Genomic DNA, 16559 nt, shown 5'->3' on the forward strand with positions numbered 1-16559 from the left:
TGCTAACAATGGTGTCGGTGCTACCTCAACTTTGACCCGAATCACATTGCGCGAATAGGGAATGCAAGCGAGCACCCTCATAAGAGGGCATTTCCATGTTAATTATTTTGAGCCGCTACTTCTGTGGGAGGCCATAGTAGACTACGTCCTTGAAATTTGCCTTCTTCATTGGTTGTAAGGGAGCTCGCTATTTTCACACCTAATGTTGGGGATTTTGGAGAAGGTGGCCATGATAATAGGGTGGACAGACTTTTGGGAGATGCGAGCAAATCCCTTGCAATGAATTTTGGCAAGTTTTGCTGCGTTGCTGCAAAAACTCAGGATGTTATGAATCACCATCGTTGTGTAGAGACGTCTCAATGAACAGCTTGTGTATTTTCAGCCATTTTCGGCAGATTGTTATTGTGGGAATGCACGTGCTCTAAGGATGGATTCACACCACCCGTCGGCTATCCTAGTTGGCCCAATACGAGGGAGAGGCCCAGGCATTGACACGATGCGACCGATGAAGGCCGCCCACCACTGCAATCTCCACCAACCGCGACACAAAAGAAAAGGGGGGGGGGGATAAAATTAGCAACGTGATGACCGACAGAGCTGGTGTGTGAGCCACCAGAGTGAGCGACCATCCGGGGGGGGGGGATTTCAAAATTCGAAAGCTAAAACGGTCAAAAAAAGGGCAACGGCTCTGAGGACGGTTAGTTTCAGAGTCTCGGGAAACAAACACACTCTCATTTGAACTCAATTCTTCGTCTTCTTTTTCGAACTTCGAAGCTCCTGCTTGCATTGCATCCATCGCCATCTCTCATTGCCTTCCTTGCCTCTCTCCCACTCTTTTCCATCTTTTCATCGCTATGGAGAATTACGAGAAGCTTGAGAAAGTCGGAGAAGGTACTTACGGTAAAGTTTACAAGGCCCGTGACAAAACTACCGGTCGCTTGGTTGCCTTGAAGAAGACCCGCCTCGAGATGGAAGAGGAGGGCGTCCCCTCTACCGCTCTCCGCGAGATTTCGCTCCTGCAAATGCTCTCCCAAAGCATCTACGTCGTCAGGTCCGGACGTTTCCCCCCCCCCCCCCCTCATGTCACAGATTGGTTGTTGTTGTTGATCCAACGATGTTGTGCAATATCGTAATTATCTGACCTTGAATATGAGGCCGTTTTCAAGCTCAATGTTTCCACTAAAATGCTTGCCCACACAAACTGTGGTGTCCTGTTACTTCCATTTTCGCAAGCAACCCAATCGGTTGGATGTACTCGTTTTAAACAACATGCTTATGTCACTTGGAGCACGAAAGAGTGAAATTTCTACGAATCTGGGTTTCTCGACCTTAGGGGAAGAACAGGAAACGGATCAACAGAGAGCCGAGCAGAAAAATCTCGTTCTTGTTGAGCTCGAGTGAACCTCTTCATTTAGATTGGCCAGATGGGGAAAGAGCACCTTCCCAGCTAGCTGCTTTACTGCTTCCTTCCATTGTTTGCAGGCTGCTGTGCGTAGAGCACGTTGAGAAGAAGGGCAAGCCGCTTCTGTACCTGGTATTTGAATACATGGACACAGATCTGAAGAAGTACATGGACCTTCATGGTCGTAGTAGTAACGGCACCCGGAATCCATTGCCAGTGAAACTTATTCAGGTCCGTTCAATTGTATTACAGAAGCTCACAAATTCGAACTACACAACTATTTATACTCAGAAATTCTGAAAACCAAGTAGTTGCGAAGCTCTGGAATTATATATCATACCATGCGCGCCCTTGCTCGGATGCACGCAGAGCTTCATGTATCAATTATGCAAAGGAGTAGCCCACTGTCACAGCCATGGTGTCATGCACAGGTTTGTGAATTACGGAGTAGCCCATATGGATAGCAAGAGCAAGCTTCTATCATGTTCTGGTTAGCGATCAGTTGAATTGGAGCAGATTTTCCGATCATTAGGTAGAAAGTAACTCACTACTAACGCAGGGATCTGAAACCACAAAACCTGCTGGTAGACAAAGAAAGGGGTCTGCTGAAGATCGCGGATCTTGGGCTTGGCCGAGCATTCACCGTCCCATTGAAGAGCTACACGCACGAGGTACTGTGTTTCCCTGCATTTCGAGTCGGATCTTTTCACAAATTTTGGGTCGCTTCAACCTTTTTCCACGTGTTTTTTTGCAGATAGTAACGCTGTGGTATCGAGCTCCCGAAGTGCTGCTAGGAGCTACTCATTACTCAACTCCCGTTGACATCTGGTCTGTTGGATGCATTTTTGGTAGGTTGTTCAAGGGTCAGCGAGGTGATTTATCATTTCGTAGTCAGTTGGAAGGGAGGAAACGGATTGTGAAGGATTAAGCTTGCATCTGCTAACGATTGGAACGATTTCTTTTATAGCTGAATTATCCCGCAGACAGCCTCTTTTCCCCGGCGATTCAGAACTCCAGCAACTTCTACATATATTCAAGTAATCTCGGCATTCAAGGACCTGATTTTGTTTTTAGACCCTGATGGCGTGTTCGCTCTGATAACACCGTTTGTCCTTATTAAGCACATATTCGTTTTGAACGCATTCGTTTTAACCCCATCGCTGCTAACATTGCCTGCCTCTTCATCCTTAGTGAAGAATTAGATTTTATGCTTTGATAACATCGATTTATCACAATCGTGTGAAGGTTGCTGGGGACGCCCAGCGAGGAGACCTGGCCGGGCGTGAGCAAATTGAGGGATTGGCACGACTATCCGCAGTGGCAAGCCGCAGACATTTCCAGGGCTGTGCCCAGTCTTGACGAAAAGGGAGTGGATCTGCTAGCCGTGAGTATTTAATTCATCATCTGATGTTTGCTTATGATTTTAAATGGATTGATAGAATGCCGTTCTGTATCATTCTAATAATGCCCCGAATTGTGGTTTAAGATGCTGTATCATTCTGAAAATGCATTTGAAATGGATAGACAGAAAATCACGTTCTGTATCATGTGATGCTTCGCAGAAGATGCTGCAGTGCGATCCCTGCAAGAGGATTTCTGCAAAGGCAGCTATGCATCATCCTTACTTCGATGATCTTGATAAGTCACAATTTTAAAAGTCCCAATGTTGCATGGGATTGACCAAACGTGATACTTGAGGATGTATCTCCATCCCTAGTATCAGACCCAACAGATTGCCAGTTGAATCACTTTTTTGCTACAGAGATCTGTCTTTATGCTTTGCTGCTGGGTTGTGGTTTATGCAAGAGGAAAGAAAGATCAGGATGTATCTCCATCCCTAGAATCAGACCCACTGACTACGGTTTGCACTTCAGATTGCCATTTTGATCAGTATTTTACTAAAGAGATCTGTATTTATGCTTTGTTTTTCTCTGGGTTGTGGTTTGTGTCGAGGAAAGAAGGACAATACCGACTGCTGTTTAGCTGCAGTAGATATGAGTATTGTCAGACGTAAGTCACTTCAACGTCTTCCAAAGATTACAAAACTTAAGTGGAAAGTACTTATCTGGGGGTTGGGCTTAATAGAATAAAACTTACTTGAAAAGAATTGTTTTTTTAAATGCTAACTCCTCAATTCTCATGGTAAGAGGTCTCTTAAAAGGCCTTTTGAAAGTTTTAATCCCACTTGACACTTGAGAAGTTGCTGTAAATGGTTGGCTTTGCTATTACTTTTAAGGAACTCCTACCTATATATAGGAGGGAGCTATTTCACAAGTTTAGCAATCTAGGAGGGATCATTTTTCAACCAACTATTCACAAGTATTCTCTGAACACTTTCACCTTTTGCTATTGACGTAACCTCCGTCTTGCAATCATGGTCATGATGCTAATTTGGCAATTTGAAATGATTCTTGATGTTGTAAAGACATTGTATTCATACTTCATGATTCCATCTTAATTTGAGTTTTGGCTAGAGACAGAAGGGTAAAATTCGAAGTATTACTCTACTTCTTGTCATAGTAGCTATCACTTTGGTGGCACTTTTAAGGTCCCTTGGTCTCATCAACCTCCATTCGAATGTAAATTTCTAAACACGTTTGATAACTAAGTGACTCCAAAACTTCATCTTCTATAATGGATAGTTGGAATTGTAGAGGTTGCCAATCTCCTTGAACTTGGTTGAGCTTTTTGAAAAGACTAGCTTTCCTCTAGCTTCAAAGGAAACTCGATTTTCTTAGTATCATTTAGACCATATTGTAACAAGGCTTTGATACTGCATTGGAGTATTGATGATTCTATCTTGATGTTGTAAAGACCTTGTATTCATACTTCATTGTTCAACCCAACATATCCTAATGAAGTTTTGGCTAGAGACAGAAGGACAACATTCAAAATACTGCTCAACTACTTGTCATAGTAGCTATCACTTTGGTGGCACTTTTAAGGTCCCTTGGTCTCGTCAACCTCCATTCAAATGTAATTTTCTATACACCTTTAATAATTAAGTGACTCCAAAACTTCATCTTCTATAATGGATAGTTGGAATTGTACAAGTTGCCAATCTCCTTGAACTTGGTTGGGAATCTAGCTTGAAAGGAAACTCGATTTTCTTAGTATCATTTAGACCATATTGTAACGAGGCTTTGATACTGCATTGGAGTATTGATGATTCTATCTTAATGTTGTAAAGACATTGTATTCATACTTCATTGTTCAACCCAACATATCCTAATGAAGTTTTGGCTAGAGACAGAAGGACAACATTCAAAATACTGCTCAACTACTTGTCATAGTAGCTATCACTTTGGTGGCACTTTTAAGGTCCCTTGGTCTCATCAACCTCCATTCAAATGTAATTTTCTAAACACCTTTAATAATTAAGTGACTCCAAAACTTCATCTTCTATAATGGATAGTTGGAATTGTACAAGTTGCCAATCGCCTTGAACTTGGTTGGGCATCTGGCTATATAATCATTTATGAATCAATGAGCTTTTGAAAAGACTAGCTTTCTCTTGCTTGAGAGGAAACTCGATTTTCTTAGCATCATTAGACCATATTGTAACGAGGCTTTGATACCGCATTGGAGTATTGATACCTCATAAGATGAGAACTTCTCAAATCACCATCCTACTAGTTACCACTATACATTCGTGTCCTTTGTGTAGCAATAAAATTCTCTCCTCAAATACAATCTTTCCCATGCCAATGTTGAGTTGACGTCATGCATTTCACATCTCCAATTTCACATCCTTGCATTATGATGAGATAAATCTCATCTTTATTCTCATTTTAATTGAAAATTCCCTTTTTCGCCTTGACTCTCATGAGGCTTAGTCCTCACCTCATTCACTGAAACCCCCCTCCCCCCTAAGTTGCTCATGATTATTTTTTTATTTTTACTTTTAATAGTTCTAAAAAACCCCTCTATTAATATTACTTTATGAGGATACAAGTAAAATGCATTAAAAAGTACAACTAACACAAGCAATGGGCATGTATGATGCTAAATATTGTGATCCTTTGAATGGGAAACAAATACTTTGATTATGCTTTTAGCAACACAAGTCTCACATAGTTGTGGTAAATTTTTTAACTTTTAGTTTTGGAAGTTTTAAAAAACTAATTAAAGATTTGAGAGCGATTGTTTGCAGTTTTAACTCTAGGAGCTTAGATGTTCTCTAGAGCTATCATTCAGTCATATGGGGTCACGCTTCTCCTCTGTCAATAGATACACCATTATACTTCATCACATACAAAATATTTATTACTTGAAATAAAAATCTAATGCTCTTACTATATTTAAGGGTTTCAAATCCCTTGTGGAACAATAGGTTGGATTATCAAAACAAAACAGTATTCATGGTGTATGCTTGTTGCAACTTCCTAGGATGTATCGGATAAAAACTTGTGAAATAATAGCTTATGTGATGAACATATGTCTGAAAATGATCCTATAAGAACATGAGCATACAAGAAGCATTTGGGAGTATGTGTCTTTCTACCTTGTACTGTAATATGCACATATTTTAGATGAGCTTAGGAACAACCCTCTTTTCTTTATAAAACATTTTGATTTGATTTGAGATAGCCAAATCCTAGGAATTTTAAAGTGCAACAAAGGCTATGATCCTATAAGAACATGAGGATAGAGGAAGCATTCATAGGAAATAAGTCCTTATTTAGTCATTTTGGAGTATTTGTCTTTCTACCTTGTACTGTAATATGCACATATTTTATTAGGAACGACTCTCCTTTCTTTATAAAACATTTTGATTTGATTAGAGACAACCAAATCCTAGGCAAAGGATCCTAGGAATCTTAAAGTGCAACAAAGACTATAAACACAAGAATGGACTGGACGAATGCAAATGAAATATCGATCAATCTTTGGCTCTTTTCAAGACCTGGCTACTCTCCACATATGCAAGGTATATATAGGTTACTGTATGATCTAATTAAGAAAGATTAATCATGTCCATAATTTTATTGTTGATAAAATTTCATGTTACATTTGTTAGCCTATAATAGTCTCTGTATTGGCATTATCATCAAATCTAGTGATTCAAAGAATCAACTTGCTAGCACAATTAAGCAATGCTCAAGCCATAGTGACAAGAGAAAGCAAAAGGCAAATACAAAATGCAAGCAATTGTTGACACTACAAAATTAAAAAGTTCCACTACAAATGGTAGAAGACCTTCTCATAAAATAAAAGTACTAGAAAGGTGGACTTACAAGACACATGGAAAAATATATGGAAATAGATGATGAACCCCTCCCTTTGAATGAAGTAATTCAAGGACTTGAATGGCAGGCAATACGCCATTAATGAAGAGTACAATGCTCTCGTCAAAAAATCATCAAACTTTGTTTTTAGTTGATCTTCTAGCTAAGAAAAAGCCCATTAGATGCAAGTGGGTTCATCGAGTTAAATTGAATAAAGCTAGACTTTTATGCACAAGAATATGGTGCAAACAAACTATTAGAATAGATATTCTTTAGCATCACACTTTAAAAAGGGGCTTATTTAAATGGTTATCTATATGTAGAAATCGACATGCAATATTGCCCAAATCTTATGTTTTCAAAGCTCAACAACAAGAAGCTTGCAAATCACTCAAATCCTTGTATGGATTACCAAGACATCAAATTTTCAATATGCGTATTCATTAGCAGATTTTCAATATGCGTATTCATTAGCAGATTTTAATTCTTACTTCTACATCAAGAAGACATCACAACATATTTACATCCTTTTATTCCTCATTAAAGTATGGGTTCTTTTTCCACTCTTTCTTGGAAACCTTCTAATCATTGGAGATGCATGTGAGTGGCTTTGGGTCATGATCTTTAATTCACCTCTCGAATGCCTTATCTCTAATGCTTATTAAGTATTTGCATCATTTTGTTGAGCATTAGCTTACAATTAAAGGCTTTTACAGCGGGAACTCATTCTTCATCTACTTTATAACCTCCTTGTTTTGGTAATAGCCTTGCAAAAATCTCATCATGGCATCCTTGTATTCATTATGAGGGGAATGCACATGACTCAAGGCTACCAACTAGGGAGAAGCCTTTGGGGTGTGATGCTCAAGGCTACCAACTAGGGAGTGCACATGACCAAGTAGAGAGCATACTTTGGAGCATGATGCCCATGACCACGTCCCTCACAACCCTACCCATTCACCTTGTCCTCACCTCTGACTCTATGAGGATCCACCTAAGGTCTACAATCCCACTCAAAGACTCTCAATCTCCATCTGTTTGTATATCAATCTCCATCTCTTTGTATATCCTCTCTAGAAGATATTGGTTGGAGGGCCCCAAGACGGTCTTGATTCGCGAACTAAAGATATACCAGCTGATACTATCATTGCCCAAGAGAGAAAAATAAGAGGAAAAAGGCAGTGTGATTGAAGAGCGGAGAAAAGCCAAATTGATCGATGCTAGCATAGATGGGTGGGTTCTTTTTTACTTTTTTTAACATGGAACTACCCATTGATCGTAGTATCTGTGTAGTGCAAAAATAGCACCAAGATTTCATTAATGTTGTCATGCTTGCATTAATGCATCATTCATCATTGTCATTTTCACTCCCATTGCTCACTTAGAATAACATCATGATGTTCCTAAACTGAAAAAATAATTGATAAAACAAATATGTATACCACTGGTAAGTTTCATATTATCAACAACAAGAGCACAATTGTGTTAATATTGTCCATACCAATGAGCTAATGAGCTATTACAACTAGTAATAGTGTTATTACCCTCAAGGTATATGCCTTCACTAGTGGTATTATCATTTTTGTCGGTGACGGTATGCTTTCACTGGCGATAAGATTTTTAGGTTTCCTAAAGGCTTATAGAGCCCCAAACGCTCTTCATTTGGCAACATTGTAGTCCATAGCTCCTACACCTTGTAGGGTGTTGGGGTAAGGTGGACCATAAATAAGTCATGAGAGGACAAGGGTGAGGGAAAGAGCATGTTGCATAGTTATGCTAAAAAGAGATGCAAATTTATCATGAGGAGAAATATGGAGTTTCTCCTCATATAAGGGATCACCTACTTGGTTTTGTAAATTCATCTATTACACTTTGCCATATGAATAGGACTACCTATTTCTACCTATGGATGGGAAAACCTAGCTCTTTCTTTAATTTCTTTTTTGGGTTCTCTCACATTTATTTTTCAATGAAAAGACTTCTAATATGTATGAAAGAAGCCCCAAGATCAATGTTCATGGTGGCAGAATACATCATGCTTAGCGTGAAAAACAACACGCCCAAATGGCAAACAAGAGTTCATAAAAAACAGCTCGACAAACACTAAGGTTTACATTGAAAGTGCCACCTCAACCTTACGATGGACTCCAAGAAGAAAGGGGATCCCTTCCACTCACTAAGAAAAAAATCCTCTTCATGGAAGTTGCTCAAGGAGAACCTTGCATGCTCCCACAATTGGTCATCAAGGTATTTATAGAATCCATCCAAATATTGGCCAAAGTGTGTGCTCTAGGGGCAATTGTAGTCGCTTGATCAACTAGAGACAAATGGAAAAAAGTGAAAAGGAATAATTTGGAAAGGCTTTTTTATTTTCTAAACTTGGAAATTTATGGGTGATAGTTCCAACATCGCATCTCCAAGTAGTGAGGCTACTCAAGCCCACTTTAATACTATTGGTGTAGGCATGCCTCAATTGGTGAATTAGAAAACACCTATATCTCCCTATACCACATAGAAATTGGGTTACTACTGAGAGTGCAAGTTAAAGCATGAGGTAAACATCAATTATACAGAGTATTTAGGTTTTTTAATGTACCATATTGTCCACCAATATGGTACATTAAAGATAGAGGTTTTTTAATGTACCATATTGTCCACCAATAGCAAATTGATCGTATTGTACATATTATCGCTAGATCCAACCATGTGACTTGCGAATAGCTAATTTTAAAGAGTCAATGGCAATATCAAAGTTGATATTCTCAAGATACATGGGTTGCGCTAGCAATGAAGTGCATGAGCTCATAGCATATATTATCCCATGAGCCTCAAAATTAGGAGCATGATAAACTCAAAAACCTTGGATTGGTCTCCAAAGCAAGCCTATCTTACAATCCAATAGTATCCAATCAAAATTGCTATGATGTGTAATAAATCATAGCAATTTGTCATAGGACTATACTTCTAGGAAAATAGATGAAAGAAGAGTTCAACCAAAAAGAGAACGAGTCCCACCAATAATAGGATGCTTCCCTCCAAAGCAAAGGGAATTGTAAGCAATAGAGTTTGAAAAGAATAGACTTGTAATGGAAGTTTAAAGCCAACAGTAGAGTCTTAAGAGAATAGACTTTTATTGTAAACATAAAGCAAGCATGCAATCTTTGCGATAAAAAAGAATGGATGTTAATATCATACATACACTCATACATGCATATATACATATCTGAAAGAGAATTTTGAGGTTGAAAAGAATGCCAAAAAAGGTACTCTTAAAAATATAAAAGCGAAAACGGCAAAGTATTTAGAAAATACGTAGAGTACTAGTCTCTTTACCACTGCAAAGATCATTATTTGGTCGTATAATTTGCCTTTAAGTTCACTGCCTATACTTATGGCCTTTGCAGCAAGTACTACTTCTACTGGTGGTGGTAAGTTTGCATTTATCAACAATAAATCGATCATCATACTATGAGTGCAGTACTATGAGTGCAGTAGAATGCATAGTACACCAATTCCCACTATACCAATGAGCAATCTGGCATCACATGTATGTTTTTTTAAAGAAGATCCTTCACATAATGGTGCATTTGGCCCCCAAGTACCACAAAACTATCAACCTCAAGGCTAAGAAGGACAAATGGATGACCCAAACAAGCCAATAGAAAACTCGTTGCCCGAATTCCCAATGTCCCAAGCCCCACCATATCTAGCTTGGGTTGGAAGACATTCGATATCCATCGCCTACTCCATATAGATCTATGTCCAATGCAAATATTTCGATCTTTGGGGGACCTCCAATACAATTCATTAGGCTAGATCAGTCTTGGGCAATAATTATAATTCCTAGGGGGTTAGGTTCTACAAACCCCAGGTTTTTCTAGCAATCCAACTTTTGGAACCTCATGTATAGAGTCGGGTCACCATATCCACCAAACCCTCCTACTACACAGGCCGTACGTTCAGATGAGGCTATCAAAATCTAATTGCAAGCATTAGGAAGGGGAGCCACACCTCCAACATTTATAGGGAGGGAATCAAATCTTTCAAGGAGTAAACTAGTCACAATCTTAGAGTTAATCACCAAATTCTTAGGTGAAGGGGACCTAGTATTCCATGTGGAAAGATTTGAATAGATTTGCAAATTAGTCGGTGATATTGGAGACCTAGATATGGTCAATGCTTTTGGTTTGAGTCTAGATAGCAAGATCAAATGACATTTTAGGGCCCTAAACCCCAAGGAGAAGATTCATTGTGACATATTTATTCAAGGCTCTGAACCTCGAGGAGAATATTAATTCAGGGCTCTGAACCCCAAGGAGAAGATTAATTGGGATACATTGCATGTCATTTACAATAGAGTTTGCCCCCAATGGACCCAAGCGGAGCCCAATCAATCAGCTATATGAGGTTAAACATAATTATTTTGAATCCCTTTGTGACTACATTACTAGGATAAGGCACCTAAATTCATGATGTGAACCTCATGAGAGAATTATTAATGCACAATTATTGCTACATTTCCTCATAGTCTTATGTGATTTGAAGTTTCATGACTACTTATTGCAATGATTCCCACACTTGTATTCCTTCTCTTGCCTCTTGTGAATGCCACGTTCTCCCTTCCCTTCCCTTGCTCACTATCTCCTTCTCTCTCTCATTAAGATTGCAATTCATCTAAGTGAAAATATGATGGAGAAATCCTCAAGGGACAAATCACAATGAAAGAAGAAGTGCTCAGTCACACGTTGCTACACCCAAGCAACATGTATTATACCTCGCATATATTTTTCATCATGTGCTATGTTTCAGAGAGGGTCAAAGTCAATATAGCCCTTGAGGGGTCCCCACGGGTGTTTCATGGGTGGTTTCAAGATGTCTCATATCTGCTTCTTTGTATTTCAGAATGTTTGAAGCGTCCAATATAATTTTCAACATGTTTTGTAGCATTAAATTTCATGGGAGGAGTTTTTACATAGCTTTTCAGAAGAGGAGAGGGAGGGAAGAGGAGGCCTCCTTCTTCTCATTGTGGATTCATGATTGCGACAACCCGAGAGCTGTATGAGTGACACATATGTGGCATTTTGATAAGATTCCCATGACACATGAGTCACCCGTCAAGGACTATGAAAAGATAGGGGGTTAGTACCCTACCCATGGAGAAATGACGTGACCTAAAGGATAGCCTAAAGTAGAGACCAAACATGAAATTCCAACTTAATACCTCAACCTCTAGTGATTGGCCTAGCTACTATGAGATTGGCTACTGGTGACCTACACCAATAAGAATCTACCACTTGTGTGAGTTTATCCACAAAAAATAGGAACAAGTGTAGCATGTGGCAGATTATGAGCTTTCTCCAATCAACAATAGTATTTGACAATACTAGCTAACAACATAATTTGACTAGCAAATTGCTTTGGGCTCTAGCAATGACCCTGGCATTCTCCAACAAGTAGATTAGATAGGAAAGTTAGGGGAAGGTTTTGTAGATTAGATAGGAAGGTTATGTATTCGTGCATACGAGGTCCTGATCCACATTAATTCTCTAGTTAGGCCTTGAGTTGTGTAGACCATGGTAATAGCTTGTCCAATATGCACTGTGAGGGTGGTAGAAAAGGGAAAGCTAATTACCAGAAGACCAATACATTGTCCTTCATTGCTACATTGGCCTCCCACCTTCATTGTCTAACACCAAGCAAAATGAGATATTTTGTTGCTTTGTAGCAAGTCCTCCTGTTGGGCCAAAAAAAAAGGGACTAAAACCTAAACTTCACAGACTCAAACGGAGTGTCCAGGAGGTCGAACAAAAATATGACATCCTAGAAGCAATTGCTAGATTAAGTAATTCCATAGTTGATAAGATGATTAGTATATAAATAGAAGAGATGAAAAAGCAAGTGATAAGAGAAGTCAAAATCACATTGGGTTCACCCGTTTTCTTTTTTAATTCACGAGTGTGGTCCTCCTCTTGAGTGGCTTCAACCTTAGTGTTATTGTGTCCAATTTCTTCAATCTCAAAAGCCTATGGGTCTATTGTATTTTGTCTTTCATTTCCTGTTTCTTTTTTTCTCTCCATCTGCCCTTCCCCCTCCCATTTACCTCTTCCTCTCTACTCCCTTCCCCCTCTAAGATTCCATTTTCCCTTCCTAATATTCCTTTTTACTCTCATCCTCTCATCCTTTTCCTCAGCCCCCTTTGCCTCTCCCCTCAAACACACCTTTGGTTCAAGCATTTCTTGGAACCAAGTGAAAAAACATAAAGAATTTATATAAGTGTCTAATTTTATTCTAAAGTTTTGTTAGAGTTGATATAAGCATCATGATAAGCATTTAAAATTTTCGATATATAAATTCCAAAAATACTATTATAAGCACCAACACATTTGCAAAAAAAATGATTTCTTAACCTTTTCTACTCAAACCCTTGCCCTCATCTTTAAAAAACTATTGGCCCCATTTACATTTAAGAACCCATTTGCACCTCCCTCCCTAAAATAACCATGACAATGGGATTATGTCACACTTTTCTTACTAAAGGATTAGAGCTATGTTTCTAATGGTTCAGCCTAAAAGGGTAGGTAAAGAGACTTGAGTTGTCCAATGAGTGCACTGGGTTTTTCTTCTTCACGATATTAATCTTATAGAAAGTTCACATATGCATTGGAATCTATATGTACCTCTAATTCAACCATGGAGGGTGTTTGTTACACTTTTGACCCTTTGGAATCTATCTACACCTCTAATTCCACCATGGAGGGTCTTTTCTTACACTTTATACACCTTTGGAGCCATCTTTTCTTGCATGAATGACATCAGTGTGTGAATGGAATCAAGTCACAAAGGAGTGTGCAAGCCCCTTCCGATTAATGGGGATGAACTTTTGGAAATGCCACAAACACGTGGGTTTCATGTGGCCCTATAATTCAACTATCGAGTGTCATTTTTCACATTGTATATACCAAAGGAGATGATTTTCACTAGATTTGGCCAACTTGAGTGGGTAAATGGCCTTGCATGTTCAAGATCCTTACACTTGATGGGACTAATCTTTTGGGACAGCTACATAACCATTGGATTCCACTTGCCTCGATAAATCAACTCTAGATTGTCTTGTTTCATAGTTTTTATACCAAATGGGTAGTTTTTCACTGGATTGGCTAAGTTGAGTGGATAAAGTGTCTAGTGTCATGCACAATGAGATTTTACTTGATGATATTGAGTTTGTGGGAAGTCCACATAAGCATTGGATTTCACTTTCCTGTGTAATTCAACATAAGAGTGTATTTTTTCACATTTTCTATACCAAAGGAGACATTTGTCATTGGGTTTGCTAATCATAGTGCATAACAGGGCCTCAAATTGGGAAATAATTGCAAAATATCCTTCCAATTAATGGGAATGAGTTTGTGGATAGGTCCATATAAACATTGGATTCCACTTTTCCCACAAGTTCAACCTTAGAGTGACTCTTTTCAAACTTTTAACACCAAAGGAGCCCTTTTTCAATCCAATCACAAATGTGAGTGGGTAAAATATCTTTAGGTGCCAAATACCCTTCCAATTAATGGGATTGAGCTTGTGGAAATGCCAAATAAGTATTGGATTCCAATTGCCCCTCTAATTCAACCATGGATGGTCACGTTTTACATTTTTTATAGCAAAGTAGCTATTTTTTGCTAGATTGGCGAACTCAAGTGGGTAAAGGGAATTAGGTAAGGAAAAAACTTGAATACCCTTAACCTTAATGGGATTAATAATGTGAGGGAACCACACAAGCATTGTTTTGAATTTTCGATGGAGCATCTTTTTTCACACTTTCTTTTTCAAAGGAGTCATTTTTCACTCTAATGGCCAATCCAATTGAGTAAAGGGCCTTCAGACAAGTGTGCAGGTGCCTTCCACTTGATGGAATTGAGATGGAGGAAAGAAATAATAAGAATTGGGTTCAATCTCACCTTTAATTCAATGATGGAGGGCCTTCTTTCACACTTTCTACCCCTTTGGAGCCATTTTCCACTCTAATGGCCCACCCAAGTGGATAAAGGCCCTTGAGGCTAGCAACAAGTTGCAAGTCCCTCACGTGATGGATCCAAGCTTCTGGAAATGCCTCATAATGATTGGATTCCAACTTTTTCTCAAATTCAACCATGGGTCGCCGATTTTCAATATCCACCGAGCCTTTTTTCAATAGATCAATAAACTTGTGGGTGGAGGACCTCGAGTTGCCCAATAAGTGCACAAGGCCCTTCCACTTGATGGGATTCAAATTTTGGAAAGATCACATAAGCATTGGATTCCATTTTCCCCTATAATTCAACCATAGATGATCATTTTTCATAGTATCCACACCTTTAGTGACTTTTTTCATTGGATTGGCGAAACAGAGTGGGTAAAGGACCTTGAGTTGGACAAGTGCAAAAGGCAATGAATCCTATTGGAATTGACATTTGTGGAAGGCCACATGAGCATTCTTTCCCATTTTTCATTCAATTGAGGCATGGATAGAATCAGTTTTTATGATTTCTTTACATAAAAAGGCTACTAGCACCAGAATAGGAGTCATTGTTAGTGTCAAAACCTTGAATTTTTTAAGCTTATACTAATGCTTATTATGACACACATACATATTTTCAAACTCCATGTTCTCTCTCTATTTTAATTATTCCTTTCATCTTGGTAGATCTCCTACCAACATTTCTTATAATCCCTCTACCCCTATTTGTCAAATCCCTTCCTTAGAGCCTTCTTCTCCCTCCCACACATGCTCTTTCGCTTAGAGGCTCAACCGTTTTTACTTGATGTTTCCAACAACATGGTATGTCACTTTCCTCTCCCTCCCTCCCTCCCCTACCCCCCCCCCCCCTCTCTCTCTCTCTCTCTCGCTATCCTCGATCATATTTCCATATATGGTTTATCTTTTAGGAAATGCACCCTCTCCCTTGTTGCCTATCCCATTTCCTTCTTCCTTCTTCCTCTCCCACTCCCTCTCCCTCTCCCTTGTTGGGGGATAGATATCTCAGAGACAAGTTGGGCCCAAGAGGAGAGGCCCTAGGTTCTCGGCTTTGATGGATGGTCTGCAGTAAGCCTTATCCTTGCATTAGATAGTCCTAACTGATTTCAAAGCTTCCTCATTATAGCCAGCATTCCAAGCTACCATGTATATCTAATGCGTTAGCAAGTACGGCTTGTGCACTTAGGCTACCGCCCACAAGCTACTATGGCTGGACCTATCTTCATCCATGGCTTTGGCAGTTGAGGGCGATTAGGGGCATTGGTATGAGAGTGTGGGGCTCCACATAGACAAATTACCCCCCTTCCAGTATAGCATTGAGGCCCCGTCCATCCCACTTACATACCATGAGGTGAACTAGGTTATCCCCAGAAGGCCTTTTACATGTACACACATTCAGAACCTAGTTGGCACCTAGTGAGCTTCTTGTGAAACTTAGCTTCTACAATGACCGTTGCCTACGGATTTCAGTGGAAGGGTAGATGTGGATCCAATCTCCTCCACTCCTAGAGGATATCAATCGGGTACTTCTGCGTCTCATCACATCGACTTTGCATCAATAGTGGACGAGATGAGGGCAAACCTAGAGAGGTCCATATCTGTACTTTATGTGATCGACTAGAGATCAAGTCGGAGGAGCATCTTGCTTTCAGATGCCTTGTATATAGTATATCCTCATCCCGTTCCCATTTCCCATTTTCAACATCCCCTCATGTTTCCCCATGTCCTCCATCTCATTCTAAATTCCCTCATCCGCTCCCATCCCCTTCCCCTCATCCCTCCCATCCCCTATTGAATCCCCTTCTCCCCAATCCCTTCTAAATGCCCCTTGTCCATTTGATTCCCTTTCCCATCCCCTCTTTCATTTTCCATGTCTCTCATTTATCCTTATTCCCATGTGATATGATGATTTTATGCC

The 16559-nt window shown here is 39.5% G+C and overlaps 1 protein-coding gene across 1 annotated transcript; it reads left to right on the forward strand.

Moving 5' to 3' along the window:
• The first annotated feature begins 772 nt into the window (after window positions 1-772).
• Window positions 773-3489, forward strand: LOC147898706 (cyclin-dependent kinase B1-1-like). The gene is made up of 8 exons (XM_087378833.1): window positions 773-1051; window positions 1483-1633; window positions 1772-1833; window positions 1962-2073; window positions 2157-2250; window positions 2370-2439; window positions 2648-2786; window positions 2965-3489. The coding sequence occupies exons 1-8, from the start codon at window positions 855-857 to the stop codon at window positions 3055-3057; spliced, it is 918 nt and encodes a 305-aa protein (XP_087234959.1). The 5' UTR covers window positions 773-854; the 3' UTR covers window positions 3058-3489.
• The last annotated feature ends 13070 nt before the right edge of the window (window positions 3490-16559 follow it).

This window comes from Dipteris shenzhenensis, chromosome 9, assembly GCF_047967505.1.
Source record: "Dipteris shenzhenensis isolate YYH24624 ecotype China chromosome 9, Dip_SZ_1.0, whole genome shotgun sequence".
In the NCBI taxonomy this organism is placed as follows: domain Eukaryota; kingdom Viridiplantae; phylum Streptophyta; class Polypodiopsida; order Gleicheniales; family Dipteridaceae; genus Dipteris; species Dipteris shenzhenensis.

What these genes read in the sequence shown, in the direction of transcription:
- LOC147898706 (XM_087378833.1), top strand. Translation starts at nt 855, where the DNA reads ATGGAGAATTACGAGAAGCTTGAGAAAGTCGGAGAAGGTACTTACGGT. An exon ending in CAAAGCATCTACGTCGTCAG is followed by an intron (nt 1,052 to 1,482) that starts GTCCGGACGTTT and finishes CATTGTTTGCAG; the next exon opens with GCTGCTGTGCGTAGAGCACG. An exon ending in GTCTGTTGGATGCATTTTTG is followed by an intron (nt 2,251 to 2,369) that starts GTAGGTTGTTCA and finishes TTTCTTTTATAG; the next exon opens with CTGAATTATCCCGCAGACAG.